This window comes from Ambystoma mexicanum, chromosome 6p (genome assembly GCF_040938575.1).
Source record: "Ambystoma mexicanum isolate Mex_15411 chromosome 6p, UKY_AmexF1_1, whole genome shotgun sequence".
Taxonomy (NCBI): Eukaryota; Metazoa; Chordata; class Amphibia; order Caudata; family Ambystomatidae; genus Ambystoma; species Ambystoma mexicanum.
The window spans coordinates 54,085,822-54,112,365 of record NC_090935.1 but is presented as its reverse complement, the minus strand read 5'-3'; the positions used below and the strand labels follow the sequence as shown (position 1 = coordinate 54,112,365).

General features: G+C 43.0%; 1 protein-coding gene across 1 annotated transcript in view; it reads left to right on the top strand.

Moving 5' to 3' along the window:
* LOC138510659 (long-chain-fatty-acid--CoA ligase ACSBG2-like) overlaps nucleotides 1–26,544 on the top strand; it is a 508,494-nt gene that overhangs the window by 319,543 nt on the left and 162,407 nt on the right. The window contains exon 8 of the mRNA XM_069626444.1: nucleotides 21,315–21,548. Within this exon, the coding sequence (XP_069482545.1) occupies nucleotides 21,315–21,548 (234 nt within the window). The remainder of the gene's footprint in view (nucleotides 1–21,314; nucleotides 21,549–26,544) is intronic.

Here is a 26,544-nt window from a genome sequence, read left to right as displayed (position 1 = left end):
CTAGAAACAAGATATGAAGGCAGGGATCCATCACCTTCGGCTTTGTCCTGAATCAAGGTACATCGTGACATTCTTGAAACTCCACATACTGTTAAGGCACAATGCTCTCTGATCTTTGGGTATGCCGATATGTTCCGAAACACCATACGGGAAATGAGTGCTGACCTCCCGGAGATAGTCAGCATAAACAATGATATACTCATACATGCTACCACTGAAAGGGAACTCCATGAACAGCTAAGTGCTGATCTGCAGAAATGGCAGGAAATTCTTTGTCAATAGGTTCCCTGCCTAAGTGAAGTCAGCTGACCCAAAGGAATTGTGGCTCTTGAGCCACTCAATGTGCACAATGTGCAAAGCTTCTGGGGGATGGTCCTATACAGTTGGAGGTTCATATCGAACCTGGCAACCATCACAGCGCCACTGAGAGAACTGCTCAAAAAAGCTACTGAGTGGACACAGCAGACTCAGCACAAGGAGACGTTCCAGAAAAATAAACAGGCTCTATCAGCAGAAGCCACCCTGGCATACTTGGGTTCTCGTAACAACGCTTCACAGGCGACACCCAAATCTTCTTCTCTTTTCATGAACTCTCCTCTGATCTCTCTATCAAAAGTTACAACAGTCTTTCTGCCATTAAATATTGGATGTCTTTGCACTCTGATGTTAAACTCTACCAAAACAGAAGTGCTCTTCTTTCTTCACCGCCAAAAGCTCTGTCTCATCTCTTCCTCTGCCTCTCCAGTTCCCACCTGACACTATCCCCTAGTCTTCTTCAGTTAGAAACCTCAGGATCATGTATGACCCTTCTCACACCTTCTCTACTCTCATCTTCAAAACTGGAACAGCAGCTCACCTCAACCTCCTAAATATTAAGAGCATCAGGCACCTGCTTCCTTTCAGCAGCGCCAAGTTATCTCTTAACCACTCTTGTCTTCTCTAAACTGGACTAACGTGCCAGCATCCTCTTTGGTCTCCCCGACTATGTTTTCTATCCTCTCAACAAGATCATTAAATCCACTACCATGACTCAATTTGAAATCCCTCACTTCACACCTACTTCCTTGAACGGTCACCAGGCTGTATGGCTGACGATGCAAAAGCAAGCTAGATTTACATTTCTTCTCCTGGTTCACAGATCTATCCACGGTAGGGCACCACTGTATCTATCCTTCTCTATCCAACTCTACAAGCCTTCTCGTAATCTTTGCACTGCCTGCTCAACTACCTTTGTGGCTCCTAGCCCTCCATTTGCTTCCTCTCGCTTACGCTCTTTCTCTCTTCACACTCCACTTGCATGAAATTCTCTTCCCCCAGAAATCTGAGAAACAGTCCACACGGATTTGTTCAAAACCAAATTAAAAAACTACCTCCTTGCCACCAAGTTACACACTTAACCTACCTTTCACCTGCCTGCTAGCTAACATTTTTCCCTCGTCTCTAACCTGCCTCTGCCCCTCACTTCCTCTGCCTCCACTCTAGCAGTTCACCCATCATGGCCACATCCCGAGCAAAGCCCGCCGTACCGCCTACCTGCACTTAAAAATGTCCAATGCTGGTTGTCACTTATCTATTGTCCCCAATGACTGTCACATTAACTCCGATCCACAACCTGGCATTTAATATTTGAATTTTATTTGTTGTATTTGTTTGTCTTTTATTAAGAGGCTTAAACCAGAGCGTTGCTCATAAAAATTAAACACAATACAATAAAATCAAATAAAGAATTGGGTCCAGATGGCTATCATTCAACGGTGTTCAAGTAAGTGTGATTTTATAGAACAACGGAAGAGTAGAAAGCGATGGAAAGAAGAGATATTGGGAGGGCATTCCAGCGGAGGGGAGCAAGACGTTCAAACAATCGAAAACGAGACTGAGCATATGGGGGATGAGGAACCAAAACTCTAAACTGAGATGAAGATCGAAGAGAGCGAGAGGGAATGTAGAAGGATATAAGTGCAGCAACATAGCTAGGTGCAAGACCGTAGAGAGATTTGCAGACAAGACAAAGAAAATTGAATTTAATTTGAGAGTGAAAGGGCAGCCAACCAAGTACTGCAAGGGAGGAAGAAATAGAATCCTGATAGGGGAGAAGACACAATAGACAAATAGAAGAACTAAAGACTGATCTTAGAGGAGCAAGGTGAGAATTAGGAAGCCCAACCAGAGTGGTAGAACAACAGAAGAGTCAAGAAAAGATCAGAGAGGAAATTAAGAGTTTGGACCTGGTCAGAATGTCCCTCAAACTCACCACATTTTAAGAATCATGCTGCGTCCCAGCAAATCTGATTTCTTATCTATTGCATGTTCTTTTGTGAGCATTGTTCCTTCTCCTTTATATAAAATATAAATAGCTACTTTGATCCCAGGCAGGATACACTACTCATTCTCAGTGCAAGCCCATGTGGGCTGGGTACCTTACCACTACAGAAAGAAACTGTGGTGAGCTAAAGCCATTAGCAGTAGAGCGCTCAATCCTACAAAAAGGAGATGGTGCTAGAATAAAAAGGGAGCAATAGCTATTCTCTGGGTCTCACATCACTGCAAAGTTGATTAATCACAAACCATCAATACCATTACTCAAATCATCAGTGCTCAAATTTCCACAGATAATGCAAAAATTGATCTTGCTGATGCTGGAATACCAGTTGGAAATTGAACATTGGCCTGGTGTGAGCAAGCTAATCTATCCAGGCATCCAAGCTGAGTCGAGGATTCCAGCAATCAAAGGCCAAGGTGCAGTGTTAGATATAATTCCCAGTGTTTCCCATTTACATTGAATGTAAGGTGACATTTCATACTCTTGAAGCGCAAAGCATTTTGTATTGGGAGGTGCTATTTAAAAGTGAATGAAATTTTGGTACAACTTAAATGCATATTTCTTTTTTTTTCTTTTTATATGGCTGAGTTGAAACAGCTTTTGTAAAATTAAGCACCATTTAAAACAGAATCTATGGCTTAAGCATGAGTATAGTCACATGACCCATAGTGTATTCATGGCACATTAATATCTACGAGATATCATACATTAAAGAAGCCGGGTGAGGCCTAGCTATAAATTAGATGTTGTGCAACAGAATTGAATAAAAGGAATTATTTCTATTCACTGATGATCGTGTAAAGTGTTAAACTCCTGCAGTTTCTTATCTTGAAATGCACAGTGTGAAAAACCTAAGGATTTTTTCCTGCATAATCCCCAGTGATCCTCTACACAGGTAGCCAGGCGATGGCCAACGCTTTTGGATCCCGACCCTGGGGGTGGACTAGCAAGGGAGGATCAACTGGGTGGTGGGTCCCCAGGGTTTGGGGAGGGAACACTTGATGGTAAGACATAGTATCCCCCTTTTCTGACATTACCCTACCTGACATCCACTCAGCCTGCATGCGCTGTCCCAAAACACCCCATCCCCACAACATCATCCAAGTACTGAGACGAAGAAGATGGAGCTAGGAATCATGCATGCTTCCTATGGGAAACAGCATTATTGTACTGGGAAGAGGAAGATGCAGGCAAAGGCCCTCCCATGTTATTAATACATGTGTCCCTCTAATGAGGTCAGGCAGAAGCAGACATTTGAAGCTGACTACAGTTACCTTAAAGTAACTACAGAAATGGAGTCGATAGGTGTACGCCTCCTATGTATACCTCAGTATTTCAACACATATGTGACAGAAGGCTATTTCATTTACAAAATTATTCCTAACACTAGGTCCCTCATAAAAAAGCTTTTTCGCCCTATGTGTGAACAGTCTAGTGCCCATAGGTGCTTGGCCCTAGTGGGTGCTGATATGCCGACTGCAAGGGGATGTTGCGAACCTGTCCCTATCCTCTCTAAACCACTTTCCTATTGGCTAAAAAAGCGTGCACAGCTTTGGGGGTCGATATCCGTATTTTTATATTTTCGCCTCCCAGCCGTGTGGCTTATCGAAATTCAAATTTCAAAACAATGACACAAGGTTTTATAAGAAGAGATTTCTATGTCATGCTTGTCACATAGAACTCTATTAAAAGGCTCTTTTTGCTCTGTACAGTACTATGACTGTGGAAAGCAAATAGAGTTGTGATAACTTAGATTTCTTTTTGCAAGCCCTTTACTTAATATGTAGGGGTATTGGGATCTGGGTTATCAACCAGATACTGCTATAACAACAGTCAACCGGTTTCAGCGGGATTCGCAAGTGGCTGCTTTCTTCAGGACGAATATTAGTGAATTAAATATTCTCTTTGAAATTCTTCAATGCTAGGAAGAACGTTGAGGATGTCTTCAGGTCTCGGACCAGCTTAGTTGGGTCAATCCCTGAGTCCTACAGGACAAACAACAAAAAGAGACAGGTGGACTATCATCAGTCTCCGAGTACTTCTAAAACCTACTAGACATATATTTAAGTCATCATTCAAGAGTGAGGCACATCTTACCTCTTGTTCTAGTACTTGTAGTTATACCTGTTCTCTATTGGAACACAGCTATAGGTGTCTTGATTCTTCCTGTCAGGTAGCCTGTGTCTCTCAGCATTAATTCCTAAAAATGGAGAACGGGGAGTTACAGGGCTTTATGTTTCTGTGCACTATATCTCACAGTCCATCTGGACTCTTCTCCATTCTGTACAGGTTGATTTTCAACGCCTGTGTCTCTATGTATAACCGCATCCAATTCACTGTGCGGATTCTGATCATTACTACATATGTAATCTCATAAATTAAGGAATTAACCCTAAATTCCTTCCTAGACAGTCCTTTAGTGTAACATCAATCTAGCTTTCCTTTCCCTTTTTAAGTATTACTCATACGGTGGACCCACCCGGATGGATAACAAGGTTTTTATGGGTGCTAGTAATTGCCGCCGCTTACCTTATTTTCTTTTCCGTGCCGCCGCTGTCGTCCGTGTTTGTATTGCGCGCCATTTTGTGTTTCTATTTATCTGATTGTAGTCGCGAGTTGATCACATGATCATTCCCGAACTACAAAAACAGCTCAAAGTGACTAGTGAGGTGTAGTTGTCTCTCGTCCGTGCTTAGGTACCGCTCCGTCATTTTGAAAGCGGCATCGCGGTCATGTGAGCGCAAACACCAATCGCTCGCAAGTTGTAACACAGCAAACTCTGGGGCAGTGGGGAACCGAAGTTCTCTTCCCCTTGGCCGCGTCTAAATTTCATAATGTTAATTGTTTAGAAAGCCAAATTTATTAATTAGTAGCAGCATCGCGGTCATGTGAGCGCAAACACCAATCGCTCACAAGTTGTAACACAGCAGACTCCGGGGCATTCGGGAACCGTAGTTCTCTTCCCCTTGGCCGCGTCTAGTTTTCATAATGTTAATTGTTTTGAAAGCCAACTTTGTTAATTGGTGGCGTGCATTCCGGTCACCGAGGTAAAACAGGGAATTACATTAGTGTGTATGTTGTTATGACGGGAGAAAACTATGCAGTCACGTGAATGCGTGCATTCCGGTCCCGAAGGGATCTGGGAATTGTAGTGTGCCCATTTTGTTTACATTTTAGATTAACAGGGCCATTGATCATATGTCGTCGTGTGTGCGGTTATATCAAGGAGCACATAAAATGTTATTTTTGATACAACTTGCCCTGGTCATGCATGGCCATAAAGGTTCAATCATAATAGTGGTTAGTACGAAATCTTTGCCCTTAGGAATCACTCAATAAATTCCGAGGCAGTAACTTATGAATAGTAGAATCCGGAGTGGGAGTACTTGTCTGCCCTCACACTGTGGATGTTCATACTGATTCTATCATAGGACTGCCAAAGATTGCCAGCAAATTTCTTCATTAAGGCCTGTGACATGGCTCCGGGTCCTATAGATCCATTGTTGTTCTCTTCTCAAAAGAAGAGCTGCTAAATTCCCACCTCTTTTGGGTATTCTGACCTTTTCTAGTATGGTCCAACTCAGGTCATTCTCAGTGTGGTTCATTTCAATGTAATGTTCAACCAATGGGGCAGTCCTCTTGTTGTTTCTTATGTTGGATCTATGTTCCCCGATACGTGTCTTAATTGCTCTTGTCGTCATTCCAATGTAGATTTTCTGGCATGGACATTGAATCAAGTATACCACATTGTTGGTGTTACAGTTCGTAAATTGCCTCTGCTCCCAGGGGTATTTCCAGCCTATGTCTACAGTTGTTGTACGTTGGGTGAATCTACAAACAGTACAATTTCCACATGGAGTATGCCCCACAGGTTTAGGTGTATTCCACAGTGTTGTTGAGTCAGTAACAGTAGTCATTTCTTTGTAAGTATGTACTAGTGAATCCCTAAGGTTTTTTCTCCTTCTTATCGCAAAAAGTGGCTCGGTAAGTTGATGTTCATCAATATTTAGTAGATGCCATGCTTTTCGGATCTCTTTCTTTAAACGGTTAATAACCGGAGAGTGACTAAATACTGCTGTGATAGAGTTATCGTCTCTCTTCCTTCTGCCATGTTGGTTGAGGGTTATTTCCCTAGGTATATTTCTCTCCCTCTTTTTGGCTTGTTTTATTATTTTATGTGGATAATTTCTCTCCTTCAGATTCTTTGAGAGTCTTTCCGCTTGTTGATCGTATTCAGTTCGTGTGGTACAATTCCTCCGAAACCGGAGAAACTGACCAAAGAGTAGATTTTCTTTTAAAGACCTCTGGTGAAAGCTGGTGTAATCCAATAGTGAATTTCTATCCGTGGGTTTTTGGAACACAGTGGTCTCGAAAGTCTGGCCTCTCCTTGTGATTTTCAAATCAAGGAACGTGGCCTCCGTTTTACTGGTCTCATGTGTAAATTTGAGAAAAGGGTTTAAACCATTAATCCACTCTATAAATCGTGTAAGAGTTCCGGCGTCTCCATTGAACAGTAAAAAAATATCGTCAATGTAACGTCGCCAACTCACTATGTTACTGACAAAAGGGTTGGTTGCAGGGTATATATGTTTTTCTTCGAAGTCTGCAACATATAAGTTCGCTAAAGTCGGTGCAAAAGTCGCGCCCATAGCTGTTCCTGCTATTTGTTCATAATAGTTTTCTCCATTTAAAAAATAGTTCTTGGTCAGGGCTATTTCTGCTAGTTGCATTATCAATTGGATGGGCATATCGATAGTTTTTGTTTGTAAAACTTTTTCAATGACTTGCAAGGTTTCCCTTTGAGGGATCTTGGAGTAGAGTGACTCTATGTCCATGGTCACAATATAAATATCTTCACTCTCAAGCATTAGGTTATCCAAGTACGTCAGAATCGATGTTGTGTCTTTTGTGTAGGAGCGCATTTTACTCACTTCTTCCCTTAGGAAAAAGTCGGTAAACTGGGAGAGTGGCTCTAAAATATAGCCAATTCCAGACACAATCGGGCGTCCAGGTGTAGGGAGGACACCCTTATGTATTTTCGGAAGTGCGTAAAAGGCAGGTCGCCTTGGATGTTTTGGGTTTAAGAACGCAGCTTCTTTATTACTTATATATCCTTCTGCCTCTGCTTCTACAATAATGGGGCTGATCATATTTCTGAGGCGTTGAGTTGGATCACTCCCAAGTTTTTGATATGTCGTTCGATCTTCTATAAGGGTATTTACCATTTCGTCATAGTCAGTCTTGTTCATGATGACGATGGCTCCCCCTTTATCTGCGGGTTTTATGACTATATCGTCATTTGTCTGTAGTTCTTTAAGATCTGTGTTTTCCATTTTGGTCATATTCTGGAAAGTGCTGGAGTTATTCTCTGCTTCAATTTCTTCAAGCTTCTTAAGGATCAGTTTTTCGAAAGTTTGAGATTCAACAGTTATTGCATGTGATGGCGGGTAGTTTGTAGATTTATTATGCAATCCTGTTACGTCTGTAGGTCCTGTATGGTTATTTTTAACAAAGAATTGTTTGAGACGTATCTTCCTCATTAACTGGGTAATCTCAATTCTCGTCTGGAAAGGATCATGAGCGGATGTCGGTACAAACGAAAGTCCTTTCTGCAAGACTTGCAGATGTGTGTTCGAAAGACTAAAGGTAGAGAGGTTAACTACCAAAGATTACTTTTCGGGTTTCTCATTTGTTATTCGTATTTCTAAGGGTTGTATTGTGGGTTGGCGTTCTGCTGGTACCACCCTCTCCCTCTGTTCCTGGAGACAATGGGTGATTGATTCTGCCACCATCCTGTGGCCTTTCCACGTCCTCTTGGGGCCTGAAAACCCTCAGTGTTAACGCCTCTGTTCTGTTGTTGGTCCTCGAATCGGACGTTACCATTCGCTCTATCCGTGTCCTCATCCGAGCTCCCACTCGAGAAATTCCAGTTCCCATGTCTTGGTCTGTTCCTTTGTCGATTTGGTCTACCTCTCATGGGTCCTGTATATGGCATAGTAGCATTTTTCTCTTGTTCTTCATAATATGAATCTGTTGTATATGGATACTTTTTTCGTGAGAGAATGCTGCAATGTCCTTTTTGAGTTTAATTACCTTTTTGTTTAAGTTTAGTTCTTTGAACTCTTTAATTGTTGCATCTAGGGTAGCCATGCTCTTAAGGTAGTCACCTACAATCATTTTCGTTGTTATTGCATCCTGTTTGGTAATGATTTCGTTCATCAACCTCTCTGATACACTTTTGGCCGAATTTATTATTAATATAATCCAATCCCTAGTGCATTTGTTTCAGATAAAACTCCAATCTTTTCTGAATTTCAATTCTTTGAGGAAGATTCTCGGTTCCATCCTGATAATGAGTCCATTCGGGGAAATATGTGCACGTAGGTATTCAGTCATAATAGCCCAATGAAGTTCGGTTCTGATTAACTTCTTACGTAACACTTCCAGTTCATTCCACTCATCACTTTTCGTGGCTATCGCAGCTTGTTGTTCTACGCCCAATATTGAGGGATTCGCAAGGATTCCCTCTATTAGTTCCTCTGCAAAGGCCAAATACGTTGCCTCTGCCATTGTGTAGGGATTAGATTTATATTCGTTAAAAAGTACTCAAATGTCTAGTCCACGTCTCTCAATGTTACTCATTACTCCTTTTTAAAGTGCCCTATTGGTGCACTGACTCGCGGTGTTAACCGCCAGAAGGTAAAGTAACTACAGAAATGGAGTCGATAGGTGTACGCCTCCTATGTATACCTCAGTATTTCAACACATATGTGACAGAAGGCTATTTCATTTACAAAATTATTCCTAACACTAGGTCCCTAGTAAAAAAGCTTTTTAGCCCTAGGTTTGAACAGTCTAGTGCCCATAGGTGCTTGGCCCTAGTGGGTGCTGATGTGCCGACTGCAAGGGGATTTTGCGAACCTGTCCCTATCCTCTCTAAACCACTTTCCTATTGGCTAAAAAAGAGTGCACACCTTTGGGGGTCGATATCCGTATTTTAATATTTTCGCCTCCCAGCCGTGTGGCTTATCAAAATTCAAATTTCAAAACAATAACACAAGGTTTTATAAGAAGAGATTTCTATGTCATGCTTGTCACATAGAACTCTATTAAAAGGCTCTTTTTTCTCTGTACAGTACTATGACTGTGGAAAGCAAATAGAGTTGTGATAACTTAGATTTCTTTTTGCAAGCCCTTTACTTAATATGTAGGGGTATTGGGATCTGGGTTATCAACCAGATACTGCTATAACAACAATCAAACGGTTTCAGCGGGATTCGCAAGTGGCCGCTTTCTTCAGGACGAATATTAGTGAATTAAATATTCTCTTTGAAATTCTTCAATGCTAGGAAGAATGTTGAGGATGTCTTCAGGTCTCGGACCAGCTTAGTTGGGTCAATCCCTGAGTCCTACAGGACAAACAACAAAAAGAGACAGGTGGACTATCATCAGTCTCCGAGTACTCCTAAAACCTACTAGACATATATTTAAGTCATCATTCAAGAGTGAGGCACATCTTACCTCTTGTTCTAGTACTTGTAGTTATACCTGTTCTCTATTGGAACACAGCTATAAGTGTCTTGATTCTTCCTGTCAGGTAGCCTGTGTCTCTCAGCATTAATTCCTAAAAATGGAGAACGGGGAGTTACAGGGCTTTATGTTTCTGTGCACTATATCTCACATTCCATCTGGACTCTTCTCCATTCTGTACAGGTTGATTTTCAACGCCTGTGTCTCTATGTATAACCGCATCCAATTCACTGTGCGGATTCTGATCATTACTACATATATAATCTCATAAATTAAGGAATTAACCCTAAGTTCCTTCCTAGACAGTCCTTTAGTGTAACATCAATCTAGTTTTCCTTTCCCTTTTTAAGTATTACTCATACGGTGGACCCACCCGGATGGATAACAAGGTTTTTATGGGTGCTAGTAATTGCCGCCGCTTACCTTATTTTCTTTTCCGTGCCGCCGCTGTCGTCCGTGTTTGTATTGCGCGCCATTTTGTGTTTCTATTTATCTGATTGTAGTCGCGAGTTGATCACATGATCATTCGCGAACTACAAAAACAGCTCAAAGTGACTAGGGAGGTGTAGTTGTCTCTCGTCCGTGCTTAGGTACCGCTTCGTCATTTTGAAAGCGGCATCGCGGTCATGTGAGCACAAACACCAATCGCTCGCAAGTTGTAACACAGCAAACTCCGGGGCAGTCGGGAACCGCAGTTCTCTTCCCCTTGGCCGCGTCTAAATTTCATAATGTTAATTGTTTAGAAAGCCAACTTTGTTAATTAGTGGCGGCATCGCGGTCATGTGAGCGCAAACAACAATCGCTCACAAGTTGTAACACAGCAGACTCCGGGGCATTCGGGAACCGTAGTTCTCTTCCCCTTGGCCGCATCTAGTTTTCATAATGTTAATTGTTTTGAAAGCCAACTTTGTTAATTGGTGGCGTGCATTCCGGTCACCGAGGTAAAACAGGGAATTACATTAGTGTGTATGTTGTTATGACGGGAGAAAACTATGCAGTCACGTGAATGCGTGCAGCCCGGTCCCGAAGGTTCTCTGGGAATTGTAGTGTGCCCATTTTGTTTACATTTTAGATTAACAGGGCCATTGATCATATGTCGACCTGAAGACATCCTCAACATTCTTCCTAGCATTGAAGAATTTCAAAGAGAATATTTAATTCACTACTATTCGTCCTGAAGAAAGCGGCCACTTGCGAATCCCGCTGAAACCGGTTGACTGTTGTTATAGCAGTATCTGGTTGATAACCCAGATCCCAATACCCCTACATATTAAGTAAAGGGCTTGCAAAAAGAAATCTAAGTTATCACAACTCTATTTGCTTTCCACAGTCATAGTACTGTAGAGAGCAAAAAGAGCCTTTTAATAGAGTTCTATGTGACAAGCATGACATAGAAATCTCTTCTTATAAAACCTTGTGTTATTGTTTTGAAATTTGAATTTTGATAAGCCACACGGCTGGGAGGCGAAAATATAAAAATACGGGTATCGACCCCCAAAGGTGTGCACTCTTTTTTAGCCAATAGGAAAGTGGTTTAGAGAGGATAGGGACAGGTTCGCAACATCCCCTTGCAGTCGTCACATCAGCACCCACTAGGGCCAAGCACCTATGGGCACTAGACTGTTCACACATAGGGCGAAAAAACTTTTTTACTAGGGACCTAGTGTTAGAAATAATTTTGTAAATGAAATAGCCTTCTGTCACATACAGTTACCTTAAAACTATCAACTCTTGTTGGGAGTATAAAACAGCAATCTGAGACAACTAGTTGAATGAGTTGGGAGGAGAGCAAAAGCACCAGAGCCAGCCAGGACTGACAGCAGGAGAATGGGACGCCGAGGCACTGGAAGTCTGCAGGGTGACGCAGAGGACATAGGCGAGGGAGCCGTTTCTCCGTGAGATAAAGCTGGAAGGCGTGCTAGTCCCTTGTGAAGCAAACTGAATAAATTGATAATTTCCCTCAGCCAGTGAGCCAGCCCGGGAGTGCCTGAGGGGGAAGGTGGGAAGACCAGGACCTCGGAACAAAGAACCGTCAAAGCTGAGGTGAGTCTGAATTCAAAGAAAGGTCCGATTTGTGAAAGCATGAGTGAATACAAAGTTGCAAAGCGAGCACGTGTGGAGAGAGACACGCTCGCTGAAGTATGAACTGCTACTGTGAAATATACAAGAGAGATAAAGCACAACAATGAGGAGATACTAAGTAAAACAGTGGTTGTGTGTATGTTTACACGTACTCGAAAGCCTCTGTATGAATGGAAGAAGCTTCCTAAAGGGAAGGGGAGCTGTGTGTGAACTGAAAACCTGAGCAAAATAGAGATTATACAAAGGGGAGCTATGCGAGAAGGGAAAAATAAGCAAAATCCCCAAGAAGAGGTGTAAGGAAAGTGGAAAACTGTTAATAATTGAAAGTTGGAATAATGTGAATTTAAGTTGGCAACAGAGGGTGAAGCTAAGCCCCAGGACCCGGGTTGCGCAACCTGTAATGGGTGGACCGTGTGGTCTGACAACTAGGCCACGACCCAGGGAGACCTTACCAAATAAGTGAACTGTGTAACAAGAGAAAGAGAGCTCTGTGAAATATGGAGAAGGAAACCCCTGAAGAAATAAGTTGAACTGTTATAAGCTGAACTTTGAATTTCAGGATCTGAAGAGAAAGTAGAACACTTTTGCAAAAGTGAACTTTGTGAAACCATTTGAAAAGTGAACCGTGTGAAACCCTTTGAAAGGTGAACTTTGGGAAACCAATAGGAGTTGAACCAAAGGGATTTACATCTGGAGAAAGGAAACCCGGAGAATCCTGCAAGGACGTATTGTGAACCTTTGAACTTGATAGAACTTTTTGGTAAACCTGAGTGCCTTAAACTTGGGGAATGGAGCTGTGGAAAAGCTCCAGTACCAGCCTGTCTTACTTTTTGCACACTATTGAGTTTGTCCAGTCCTCTGTTATTCGATAGACATGAGGGCAAGCATAGGTTTGACACAGACAGCCTTTTTGTTTTGATTGACGGACTTAGACTACCCTTGCATTTTACTTTATGGTTGAGACTACTGCCACCTTAGAGTTAGGGCCAGTTAGGTATTATCCTCAACCCTTTTATCCAAATAAAGGTTTTGGAAACTGTATCATTTGTGTCTGTGTCTACCTCTTGATATCATGCCTGCCTCACAACAGGCAGAACTATATGTAATGTGAAAGGGAACATTTTTTTTAACAACGTAACTATTACTGGAGATTTGAGACTATCACATATCCAGCCCAAAAACACGTGTAGACTGAAAATCGCGCACATACATAGATTAAAAGCGCATGGATACATAGATTGTGTTGCACGCACAATTAGACTGAAAACTGTGCATGTATTTATAGACTGATAGTTTCACACATATATAGAATGAAAGCTGCACAAACATATCCTGAGAAAACTACACACACATGTGTGTTTAGAGCAGAGAGGAATATCTCACTGGGAGTTATATATATATTTTTAAATTTTATATTTTTAATCCAACCCAGTAGGTGTCAAGCCAGACATTGGGCCTCATTACGACCCTGGCGGCCGCGGTATGAACGGTGCCGGTAAGGTACCGGCACCGTTCATACCGGGCCGACACATTACGAGTTTGCTCACGGATGGCGGTATGCACGTCTGGTCTCGCCAGACGTGCATACCGGCACCCGCAAGCAGACCACGATGCTAGCAATGGACCCGTCACTATGGGTCCGTTGTTAGTATCCTCCCCATTCCCATTCAGTCCTATGGGGGCTCAAATGGGAATGGGGATGTACCGGATCCGGGTCCCAAAAATGGGAATTACTGGGCCCGTGAAAGTCGGAATGGCCCGGTAATTCCCTTTTTTTGGGAAGCAGACCCGGACAGGAGTTTGGAGGTAGCCATGCCGGTAATGACGGCATGGTTACCTCCAAACTCGTAATGAGGCCCATTGTCTACATTCAAATGACTTGCACATAGCATATACATTCAGAACCCCCCACTTATATAGGGGAGCCAAATAGAATGGATGTTTATTTATAAAAACTTTCTCTTTCTCTTCAAATAACTTTTCTTCAATACCATACTTGATAATGGAGAAAATCAAACATTTTAAAGAATGTTAAAATATATGAAAACCCTTGCCGATAGGCGAAGGTGCTATTTTGGAAGAAAATTGTATTGCCTAGTTAAAAGACATCATAGAAGGAGCGTATTTAAAATGACTAGTATCTTCTAGAATATGTAAATATATTTGAAGTCGCTCATGGAAATGAATGCTTGTGTCAGAACCAGTAGTGTTAGGACTTCCGCCCCCCACCGTGCACCCTGGACCCACTGCTTAATAAAAGCAGCACCAGTACAGCAGGGCTCTGTTCCCAGTGATCTTGCTCCCTGTTTTGCTACTCAAACCATTTAAGGACCCCGCTCATAGTACTACATTTAGTTTGTTAAAGAAGACTCTTTAGGTCGGTTATTATAGCTAAATGACTATTTTCTTCAGTTTAGGACTTCCCTAAATTCTGGTGACGTTATCTGGTAACTCACTGTCACCAAGACTCCAGGTTCAAGGCTGGGCGCTGCAAGCATACACATAAGCCCTTACCTTTGGGTGACTGCATTCCTTTTGTACTACTTCTATTGCATGTTTGGTCTTGTCTCCTTCACTGCAGCTCCTGTGCTCTTATTATTCAAAGCCCAGGAAGGAGGTGTGTCAAGTATCACCCCCCGCCTTTGGGGAACTGCCACGCCATCGGTTCCTATCCCACTGGCTGGCCTTTCCTCCAGGGCTGGAATGTAATTACATCCGTGGCTCCCGAGGAATCTCCTTCTCGTCTTCAAGAGATCTCTAGGGTTGACAGATTGTGAGAACCTTGCTTACCTCCTGAGCAATGGAGGTATTACTAAAACTTCAAGTTGAGGTAGCCACTTCTAGGCAAGAAAATGCTGTTTTATTTCAGTCTATGTCTGCCATACAATGGCCTGTAGACTATTTAGCCAAGTCTAAAACCTCACTAAGTCATCCATGGAGTGTAGGGAATCCTAGCCCTGCCACAGGGTCCACGTCACATTCAGATTGCCATCTCATACTGATACCTGCCACTTTGGTCCCTCCGAAAGCCATTCAGGGTGTTCCCTCCCTTCCTGTGCCTCCCAAATATGGTGGTGTTCCTCGAGAGTTCAAAGCATTCATGCCCCAGTGTAGGATCCATTGTTTAAATAGACCTCAAATCTATGCAGCAGTTCAGGCCAAAGAGTTATTTCACCTATTAAACTTGGAAAAGACTGCCTTGACGTGGGGCACTCCATATGTGAATGGAAATAGCCTCCTTCTTCAAGATTATGTTGATTTCTTGGTAGCCTTTCAGACAATATTGGACCGTCAATATGCAGGTCAATCGATATGCAATGAACTGATAGAAATAAGCGGTCCAGGTTCCAGAGACAGTGGAAAGGACGGCAGGTGGACACAGGTGACATGTGGTCCTAAGGCTTGGGAAGCGTGATGGACTGACTCCGGAGCTCTCAGCTTCTTCCTGGGCGTACCGGCTTTCTCTCCATCTCCAGCAGACACTGTGCCTGTGCCTCCAGAGATGCCTGCTCCCTTTGAGAAGTCCTTCTTTCCTTGTTATTCCATAGCCGAGTTCGGCTAGATTGGATAGACTGCTCTGCTTACTGTGGTTCCACAGAGTGCGATTCTGCACTTGTTGATGTTTATGATTTACCGTACCACCGCCACTTGTGATATCCCAGTAGCACCAGGATGTCAAGCGGTGGTAATGGTAACAAGGGCCATTAGCATTGCGAAGGTAGTATTTGTTTCATTTCTCCTTCACTTTTTACCTTGAAACACCTGCATACTGATGACATCTGTATGGAGCTGGTGTGTGCGTTTACATTATGTCCAAATAATATTTGGCTCACAATGTAGTGCTGGTTGATCTGAACATGAGCGTGAAGATGTAAGTGAGATCGCAATATGATGTAACGTTGCTGGAAGTAGAATTATGACAAACGCGGGTATGTCTGGATTGTTGCATGGGGAAATAAAAAAATAGAGTGAACTCTCTAGCACCATAGTTATAAATGGCTCATAAAAAAATGTATATCTACACAGTAAATCCAATACTCTGGTACCTTATTCCCCATGTACCATGTATTTCTACAAGAGAATCACACATTATAGCAATAAACATTGTGTTCTTATTGTGTTAGGGTTCAGGTGTAAAATAGAGTGGTCTCCTGTCTGGCTGTACTGTGAATGACGTCTGGAAAAATCAATTATTCTAAAGCCAGATAAAAAAATGACCAGTTCATCCTAGATGTTTCATACTGCTCACAGGAAGCAGTTCAAATCTCAGTCCTCCTTTATCCCATTCGGGAAAAGAGAGTCTAGTCTGTCTATCCAGAATGTTTCACGCTGTGCTCCTTTCTTTTTTACGCTTTGTTGAAGATTACACAAGTGGATTACTCTAGTACTTGGAATTTCAATTGTGCAATACGGTGTCCTTTTTCTCCGAAATGCCTTGCTACTGCTGAGAGAGCATGTTTGTTTCTAATGCAGGATTTGTGTTCATTTATTCTCACTCATATTTTTCTGTCTGTTTCTTCTACATAGTTAATGCTGCAAGAAGATCTTATGCAGTGCACTGCATTTTCTTAAAGACATGTAGCATGACAATTGAGTTGAATCTTCTCTCCTGTTCTTGGATGAAATACAAATTCGCCTTTGATGATATTGTTTCCACAATTGAGATACAGGGAGGTACCCTGTGATCTGCTTCTTTTGTCTTGTTTGTTTCGACTTGTGTTCACTAGCAGGTTCCTAAGGTTGTTACTGTGTTGGTGTGCAAATACTGCAAGATTGGGAACACATCTTTAGTTCTAGCATCACCTGTTAGAATGTTGCAGTGTTTGAAAATGAAACGGTTGATTTGTTTACTTTTCACTGAAAATGTCGATACGAACACTATTGGCGGTGATACTTTGGGCACTTTGGCTTGTAGGAGACTTTCCTGTGTCCGTGTTGCCAGTTTAGATTTAGCCATTGTCATGTCTTCTTTAGGGTAACCTCTGTCGCTGAGTTTCTTGCATAATTTGGAGGGTTCTGCTTCACATTCCCCTGGATCGCACACAATACTTTTAATCCTCAACATCTGACCATAAGGTAGGGTTTTCAGTGTGTTCTGTGGGTGAAAACTCAACCGGTGTGATAGGTTAGTCCTGTCTGTTGGTTTGGTGAATAGTGTGGTTGAGATAGTATTATCTTGTACTCTGACTTGGACATCTAAAAAATTGGATGTCGGGATTCCCGATCTCTGTTGTGAATTGAATTCTAGAGTCTATTATATTGGTGTACAGTAAGAATTGGTCAAGTGATGCCGGGTTGCCATGCCAAACTCGAAATATATCATCAATATATTGTGTCCATGATATGATGTATTCAGCCCATTCATGATTCCTAGTATGTTTTTGATCTCAAATTGATACATAAAGCAGTTGGTGTATGCAGGGCCCATGAAGGTCCCATTTGCTGTGCCTGACGTCTGTCGGTAAAATTCTGTCACATATTTAAAGTATGAATTCTGCGAGTTGAAATCTAGGAGAATCATAATAAAGTCTTTCAAAGCTCCTATCTCATGTTCTTGTATGTTTGTTTTGTTTGTTTGTTTGTTTGTTTTTTGCATTTATATAGTGCTATGAACGCTCGGGTATCTGAGCACTGCTTATTTCCCACGGTGTGTGGTGCTCATGAGGTATGAGGAGCCACTCGACTGCCTCCTGTCCAAGATTGTGTGGGATGCTTCTGTATAAGCTGCTGACGTCCATTGTAAAAAGGCTGTTGTCTTCTGACAGCTCTATGTGGTCAATTATTTTCAGGAAATGAGTGCTGTCTTTAACGTAGGTAGATGTTTTTTGTATCATGGGTTGTGAAATGTAGTCAATATAGGAGCCTAGTGATTGGATAATGCCCCCTGTCGCAGCTACTATGGGGCTTCCAGGAGGATGGGTCATGTTCGTATGTATTTTGGGTACTAGATCAAAATGGGGAGTTTGAGGGTAAGGTGTGGAAAGAAACTCCTGATACAATACCTTCATACTTGCAATCATTGATTCATTCACTAAGATGGCTCACTTCATAACCCTGAACAATGTATTTTCTGCCCCCCCGTTGACCGATTGTTTTATTCAGAACATATTCCATCTTCATGGACTCCCTAAGGCTATCATCTCTGATAGAGGGTCCCAATTCATATCCTCCTTCTGGAAGGCTGTCAGTAAAGGACTGTCTGATTACATTACTCCACAGCTTATCACCCCCAAAAGACGGCCAATTGAAAGAGCCAATCAAACCATTGGACAATATTTACGGTGCTACCTTACTGAACACTCTCAAGCATGGACAAGATTCTTTCCATTAGCTGAATTTGCCTATAACGATTCTTTTCATACATCTATCCAAGACATCCCATTCCATCTCTCTCAGGGAATACATCCTACTTCCATTCCAGAATCAGTATCCAAACTCTTTCCGCACAGTCGCTGATTTTTTTAGATTACTTCAACCAGGTTCTCAGAAGACACAGTCTTATCTTCAATTTTGCACAAGACCAATCCCGGTTGCAGGCCGCTAAAAAGACAAGATCGGCCCAGCCTATGAAATCGATGATTTTGTATGGCTAGCTACCAATCATATCAAACTTCCTGTCTGTAGCAAAAAGGTTAAACCTCAATTTATAGGCACTTTCAAGATTTCTTGCACAATCAATTGTGTAGCCAGGGAATTTAAACTGCCCTCGATACACCCTGTATTTCATGTTTCACTGTTGAAGCATGTTCGCAACTCTGTTCTGAATCCCAGATCTGCTTCACTGGGACTTCCCGCTCTGGGACACTAAGATGAATATGAGATTCAGCGTATAGTCGATTCACATTTGTATCGAGGTTCCCTACAGTGTTTGGTTCATTGGAAGGGATATGGCATAGAGGAGAGAGCATGGGTTCCAGTCAGGGATGTCATGGCTCCTCGTCTAGTAAATCAAGTCCATGCACAGTATCCCTATGAAACCTTGTCCACTCAGTCAAATAGCACCTCCCCAGCCCAGTGGTCCTTGGAGGCAGCATGCTGTTAGGACTCCCCCCTGTACGTCCTGGACACACCACTTACCGTGGAGATTGGAAGCAAGATGAACACCCATGTATTTGCTGTGTCCAGCACACTGGAGTAACAGAGCACTATTTCCGGTTCTTGTGTGATGCATGCTGATGCAGATAGGTGCCTTTCCCTAACCTGCATCGGGGCGCATTGCTTCAGACACTGGTAGTGGTCATAAAGTACAAAGTATAAAAGGATCACCAGGACAACCTGGCGCCGCTCTCGCAACGGTCGCAAGACCATGATTCTTGTTTCCCATTTTGCTGCACAAACTATTTTTTCCAATTTAAGGACCCTGATCATAGCGCTATGTTTAGTTTGTTAAAGACCCTACTTAGGTTGTTATAGGTAAATAGCTATTTTCTTCAGTTTAGGGCTTCCCTAAATTCTGGTGACATTATCTGGTAACTCACTGTCACCAAGACTCCAGGATCCAGCCTAGGCACTGCAAGCATAGAGGTGAGCCATTACCTTTGGGTGACTACATTACTTTTGTACACTGCTATTTCATGTTTGGTCTTGTCTCCTTGACTGCCGCTCCTGTGCCCTGATTATTCAAATCTTGGGAAGTGGGTGTGTCAAGAAGCACTCCTGCCTTTGGCGAACTGCCACGCCGTTGGTTTCTATCCCACCGGCTGGCATTTCCTCCAGGGTTGAAGTGCAATTATGTCCGTGGTTCCCGAGATCTCCTTGTCGTCATCAAGAGGTCCCTAGGATTGACAAGTAGCTTGATTCATGTAGGTGGGCAAAATATGTATTATTGACCTTTCGTTATTGTAGCTGTAACAGTGTAGTGATCTCCTTGACCACCATTGTTTAAGTTGACTCTATACTTTTGAATACATTTTGAGTTTAGAAACTACATGTCTGTTCATTTCCCTGAATTGTGGAGTGGGACAGTATACAGGGGGACATTGGATTAGGCATGTCACCATAGCCATAAATAGAGGCAATACATATTTTTACAGGGGTGGCAGGGTAAGAAATACACAGGTAGCTCGAGTTCTGGGAATCGCCATAAGACAGAATGCAAAGAGCGGCTAAATGCACTGCTGCAAAGCGCATTGCATTCTAGTTGTCAGCAAAGACAGGACAGTTACACATCCCTTATGGTTTACTGCATGTCCAAATGCCTCTGCAAAAAGAAACTTTTTCAGGGATTTGTGGACTTTCAGGAGTCTTGTGCACCTTCATGTTAGTAAGGAGGTTATTCAAGAGTCTGGGATGCAATGATTCCTTGGGCACCTTGGTTAGACCAGGCTTTGCAAAAGTTGAACAAACGGTCCTTGAGGGATTGTACATCTTCAGGCGGTTCCTCAGGGAAATTGGAACGTACCTTTGAAATTTCTACGAGTAATAAAACACACTTTGAACTTGATTCACCCCTGCGTCGGGAGCCTATGAAGCCTTCTGAGAGAGCCCATGATGAGATCTTGCTTTTTGAAGTTGAAGATCAGTCCCACTGCTCTTTTCTGTATTCGCTGACAGGCTTTTGGAGAAATACAGAATAGGGGGACTGGAAGCAGCTGAGCGAGAATAGGCTGCATCACCAGAATGTGCCTGGGTAAGGAGATACAGATGGTGCAAGATGTGCCAGCAGAATGCTGGTCAGGCAGAGAGATTTGGATGAGAACACAGTATGAGAGCTAATACCTCTAATGAGCATTTAGGCCAAGACCAGGAGTGCCCTTCGTTGTCCATCTCGCCTTGTATGAGCCATCAGATGTAGGCCAATAAAGCGCATCCAGACCTCTATACATCATCATCTACATTTCTCCATCACCCAATCTTTGATATCGAATATTGTTTTTATCTAGTAAATGTGGCAGGTGGACATGCCAACTACAGACCAGGGTGCATAGGATTGATAACAATTGGGGAAAGAGATACTTGCAATAAAAGGGTGTCTAAAAGCCACGTGGAAGTGGGCTTGAGTTGGTTGGTGACAAGGAGAAAAAATATTTTCACACACATTTATTTACCTGGAAATTGGGGCTCCTGGGAAACATCTCTTTGGAAGAGAATGTACAGGTTTTATATGCATAGGTTCTCTTAAAAGTGAGGCCCCTCTGTTAATACACTGGACATGCCCTCAACAATGAGAGCGAGAATAGAAAACCAGGACTGGATTTCTGGCAATGCAAAGGTCCTCCTTCTCGCTCAGGAGTAGGACAAACACTTTCAAGCCAGGGAAGGTGCTTCTAGAATTCACTGATGGCTCCATTCGACGGATGACTGACAGCAATTAAACAATAGCATGCTTCTTCAGTCTGCCAGTCTTTTGTTGCTATTGACTCCACTTTCCTCTATGTTTCAGTACCAGGTCCATGCCTTGGAGCTACTCGCTGGCCAATTACCTAGTGCTCAGGAAGGTTCACGCTAGACTGGGCCTTGATCGATGTCTACGTTACCAAACAGGAAGCGCGCCCATCAGTAAGGACACTCTGGAGTACTTCATGGCTCTGAACCTTCCCATTATGCAACTCTACGGCCTGAGTGAAAACAACGGGCCCCATACGATATCCATGCTGAGCGACTTCCGCTTGACAAGGTCAGTACACGCTCCTCTTAGTAGGCCCATTGTAGAGGCCCCATTCTCTCTGGGACAATTCATGTGTCAAGATGCGAGTTAGTTGTAGTGTTGCCTGTAGATTCTGATGATGTCTTGATCTTTTATAAGGTGTTATTGCTTTTTGAGGGTACAGTACTGAAGATTGTTTTTTAATTATTTTGTATAGTGCAAACCTTGCTTGAGAGCAACACAGCAATGTACATATTATTGAGCCAAACATCGGTAGTGAGCATTTAACAAATCATTAAGTAATAATTGTCACAGTACAGCATATGGATGTAGGTGGTATGTTATGTTAAGTTATGTTACTTGGAATTATATATAGCGCCTTATGTATCATTGGTATGATCTCAAAGCGCTGGTAGGTTGAACGCCCTCGGGAACCGCAGTTCAAGTCAGTAGAGAGAGAGAGTGTCGTATGGTACGTGGGCGCACCAGATATGTGTGCAGCTGGTGTGGTTGTTGCATGATAGCTGCTTCTTAGCGGTAGGTGTGGTGCTGAGGAAATCAGTTGGATGTGTTCAGTCTGGAGGGTGGACACCCAGACTGAGTTCTGGCTGCATTAGTCCTGAGGAGATGCCTAAGCTATCCACTATGTGCTCAGCTAGCTGTGTTTTATTAGGATGATGAGGTGTTCCTGGGGTCATGCTAGTATGAGAACAGCTAGGCCGAATGTGTCATAGCATGGCTGTGTTCTAGTTAAGTGATGGTTTATAGGAGAAAGTAAGCGTAGTGGCTATCAGTAAAGCACCTACGACCAAGCACGAGAGCAGGAGCGGGGGCGAACATAGCAGCATACGTATATAAAGTGACAGAATGGATAGGGTAAACATGTAATACAGATAACATGGGGATACAGGTACATAGCATATACATAGCATAAATAGGAGATACAGACATATACAGAGATATATCCACTCCATCTACTAAACGTTAGCACAGTGATGATATTAGGGACACTTTCTAAATTTAACTATAATACAGGGACGCTATTAGGCACGCTTTCTAAGTTCAACATTAACGCTATTAGGCCCACTTACTTATTGTTGGGAATACTTTCTAAATTCCACTTTAACACAGTGACGCTATTAGGGCACACTCAATGATGTTGGGAATACTTTCTAAATTCAATTTAAACACAGTGACGCTATTAGGGCACACTCAGTGATGTTGGGAATACCTTCTAAATTCAATTTAAACACAGTGACGCTATTAGGCACACTTTCTAAATTCAGCTTTAACACAGTGACGCTATTAGGCACACTTTCTAAATTCAGCTTTAACACAGTGACGCTATTAGGCACACTTTCTAAATTCAACTTTAACACACTGACGCTATTAGGCACACTTCTAGATTCAATTATACCACAGTGACGCTATTAGGCACACTTCTAGATTCGGCTTTAGCACAGTGATGATATTAGGCCCACTTTTAGATTTGGCTTTAGCACAGTGACGCTATTAGGCACACTTCTAGATTCGGCTTTAGCACAGTGATGATATTAGGCACACTTCTAGATTTGGCTTTAGTACAGTGATGATATCAGGCACACTTCTAGATTTGGCTTTAGCACAGTGATGATATTAGGCACACTTTCCAAGTTCCAAACTTTGGCAGAGTGATGCTATTAGGCACACTTTCTAAATTCAACTATACCACAGAGATATTAGGCACATTTTCTAAATTCAGCTTTAACACAGTGGTGCTATTAGGGCACACTCAATGATGATGGGAATACCTTCTAAATTCCACTTTAACACAGTGACGCTATAAGGCACACTTCTAGATTCAATTATACCACAGTGACGCTATTAGGTACCCTTTCTAAGTTCAACTTTAATGCTATTAGACAAACTCAATGATGTTGGGATTACCTTCTAAATTCAATTTTGACACAGTGGCGCTATTAGGCACACTTTCTAAGTTCAGCTTTAACACAGTGACGATATTGACCAATGGATGACTAGAAATCGCCTCCTTCTAAACCCGGGGAACACAGAAATCATTGTATGTGACAAAACCCAACCACTCCCATGGCCACACTCCCTCAGCACTCCCCCCCCAACCACCAGCACAGACAAAAACTTGGATGTATACTAGACTCAGGCCTAACCCTGTCTCACCAGATCAATAACGTATCCAAATCCTGTCACTACCACCTCGGGCTACTGTGACACATCTGCCCTTATTTCTCCTTCCCCAACAGATTGAGTTCTATTACATTATGTTTTGTTATGTTACTTGGTATTTATATGACGCTCTATATATCATTGGTGTGCCCAAGATAGTCGGACAGGTCTTCAGTTCTTTCCTAAATCAAAGGAGACTTGAAGCAGCCTGGACTGCCACCAGGATGGAGTTCCAGTGCACCGGAGCAAAGCATGAGAAGGACTGCTTCCTGTTTCCTGTTGCGATAAATGAAGATAAAGCAGGAATTGAATCACATTGATTTTAATGTGATATATGTTACAAAGGTCATAACCCATACTAGAATCAGTTTATCTCATTAATGCTATGGAGACATAATGGATTAGACTTCTAGATGAGGAATTACAGTGAGTTTTGTAGCGGGGAAACACTGCCAAACATTGAGGAAAACACCAACAAAAACAGAAAGAACCACTAGCGATAAATTATAAGGGCTAATGAGCCACCTAAACGGTTGCTCGCGATATCAAGGAAAGGCAGTTCACTGGTGGATGATAGGATGATATGTTTTTAGCAAGAGAGTTGATGTTCGGTTCTGACAATGCAGAAGGAGTCGGTACCCCCGTGTCATGGGGTGCGAAGGGACTGGAAATGTGCGGAAGAGGAATGTTTGCTTCCTGTCCGTTCCATGTTGCAAACAGAGTTATGATTCCAGTTGGCGATGGGCTGGCTGAGGACTAGAACCACCTTTTCAGGCAGATTGGCTCAATAGGCTCTGGACGGATCCTTAGATGTCATCACTTCTCCCCAAGGGGGAGCCCATTCCCGTGAGGCCAAGGGAGTAAGGCCGCTACCGGTTAGTCCTCCTGTGGGTGGTATACAGTGGGAGAATCTCATGGGGAGAGACTCCCCCTATGGGGACAAGGACAGCCATCTAGGAGAACGTGATAGGAGAACGTGGTATGACAACCCTCATCCAACACCCTACACGTCTCCATACTGCATACACCCCAAGATCATCTCTAACCAACCCATGTATATGTGCATGGCCATGGAATGGAGCTCTACTGAGACGGAGATGAATATTCTTCGTTGACAGGCTGGTAATCCTCAGTAAAAGAAAAAACTGTTTCACTTTCACTTACAAACTATATTTCACCTTTAAACCAATCGCTGTCCTCTTGCTCATACTGCCCCCATCCAATGGCAGTCCTCTCCGTAAGCCCCTCCTTTTGCAGCCATCTTCAGATTTGGTAAGCACGTAAAGTGGCAGTAGGACCAGACGAGCCGCAGAGGGGACAGCGGGAGGAGTCGCATGTGACTCCATGCCAGACCCCTGCTGGAGAACAATAGTTACAGGTAAGTCATTTGTTCCTGGGGTCTGGCATGGATTCAAATGCTCATGAATAACGAATACATCAGTACAACATTACACAACCACGGGAGGTGGCAAGGCTCATCAGAAGCAATAACTCTAACCTCTGGAACAGACTCACCTCAAGCCAACAGGTTGCGTAGCACTGCTTGGCCGACTCTGGACTCCTCCCTAGAATCCCTGTCGACACAGAAAAACTTCATGAAGGTGTGCATGGACCTCCACGTAGCCGCCCTGCAGATGTCCAGCAGGGGCAAACCAGACAGGAACGCCAGCTTTGCAGCGATCGCTCTGATGGAGTGGGCTCTTGGACGGCTAGGCAGCGGTCGATTCGCCAATCGATGACAATGCATGATGCAGCCATAGAGCCACCTTGAAATGGAAGCCTTGGACAAGTCCTTCCCATTGTTCACAGGACCAAAGCTCACAAACAGTTGTGACATCCTTCCAAAAACTCTTTGTGCGTGTCATGTAGATCTTTAAGGTGCGAGCAACGTCCAGCGAGTGCAAGGCGCTTTCAGCCAGTGAGTTTTCGGGCAAAAAATAGGTAACACCAAAAGCCTGTTGAGGTGGAAATCCAACTGAACTTTTGGCATGAAAGATGGGTGCGTCCGCAGCACCACCCTTGATTCGTGGAAAGTCAGGTATGGTTGCTTACAGGATAGGGCCTGGATCTCACCAACTGTCCTGGCAGAGGTGATGGCCATGAGGAAAGCCATTTTCCATGAGATGAACTTGAGGGGAGCCTGATGCATAGGCTCTAAGGGGGTCCCCATATGCACTTTATTGTGTATTATTGGTGGGCACTTCCTCAGAGGTTTTGGTTCTAAGTATTACAGCGTCTGAGTTAATCTGAGCGATGTTCTGTTCCAATACGTGGTACTCATTGGAAACTATTAACACTGGTAATGGGAGCATAGCGGTATCAATCCACTGAACCAGCTTCACCATCGAAATTGTGAAAATTGTAAATCCTCTTTGTGAGGAAATGGCGATCAGCCTGAGCGTCAAATGTTGTTTAGCAGGGTATGTCTGTCGTTGCTCCAGTCCCAAGTGTGGACCTAGGTCCCATGGGAAATTATTGATGTGCCGCGTTGGACGGGATCTCTATACGTCAATTAGATCCAGCTGATAAATCGGTAACTATGGCCAGACAGCAACTACTAGTCCACGTGAGAGTATTAGTGTCTAAGTGGTTTCACGGTCACTTGCATTTAATTCTGCATGATGTTGCGTGCGCTCCAAGTTACTGTCGGGGCATTCTCAAGGTCATGTCCCGTTTATCAGCGTCCGTGTTGTGAAGAATTTTCCACCAATAATACACATATGGGAAAGAAACATGTTGGGTCATTTTGAGCTTCATTGATATTGCTCTTCATTCTGCATTATATATTTTATGAGAATGTTTTACAGTACCTATGCTGTGTAATTGTAATGTTATGTGTCTCATG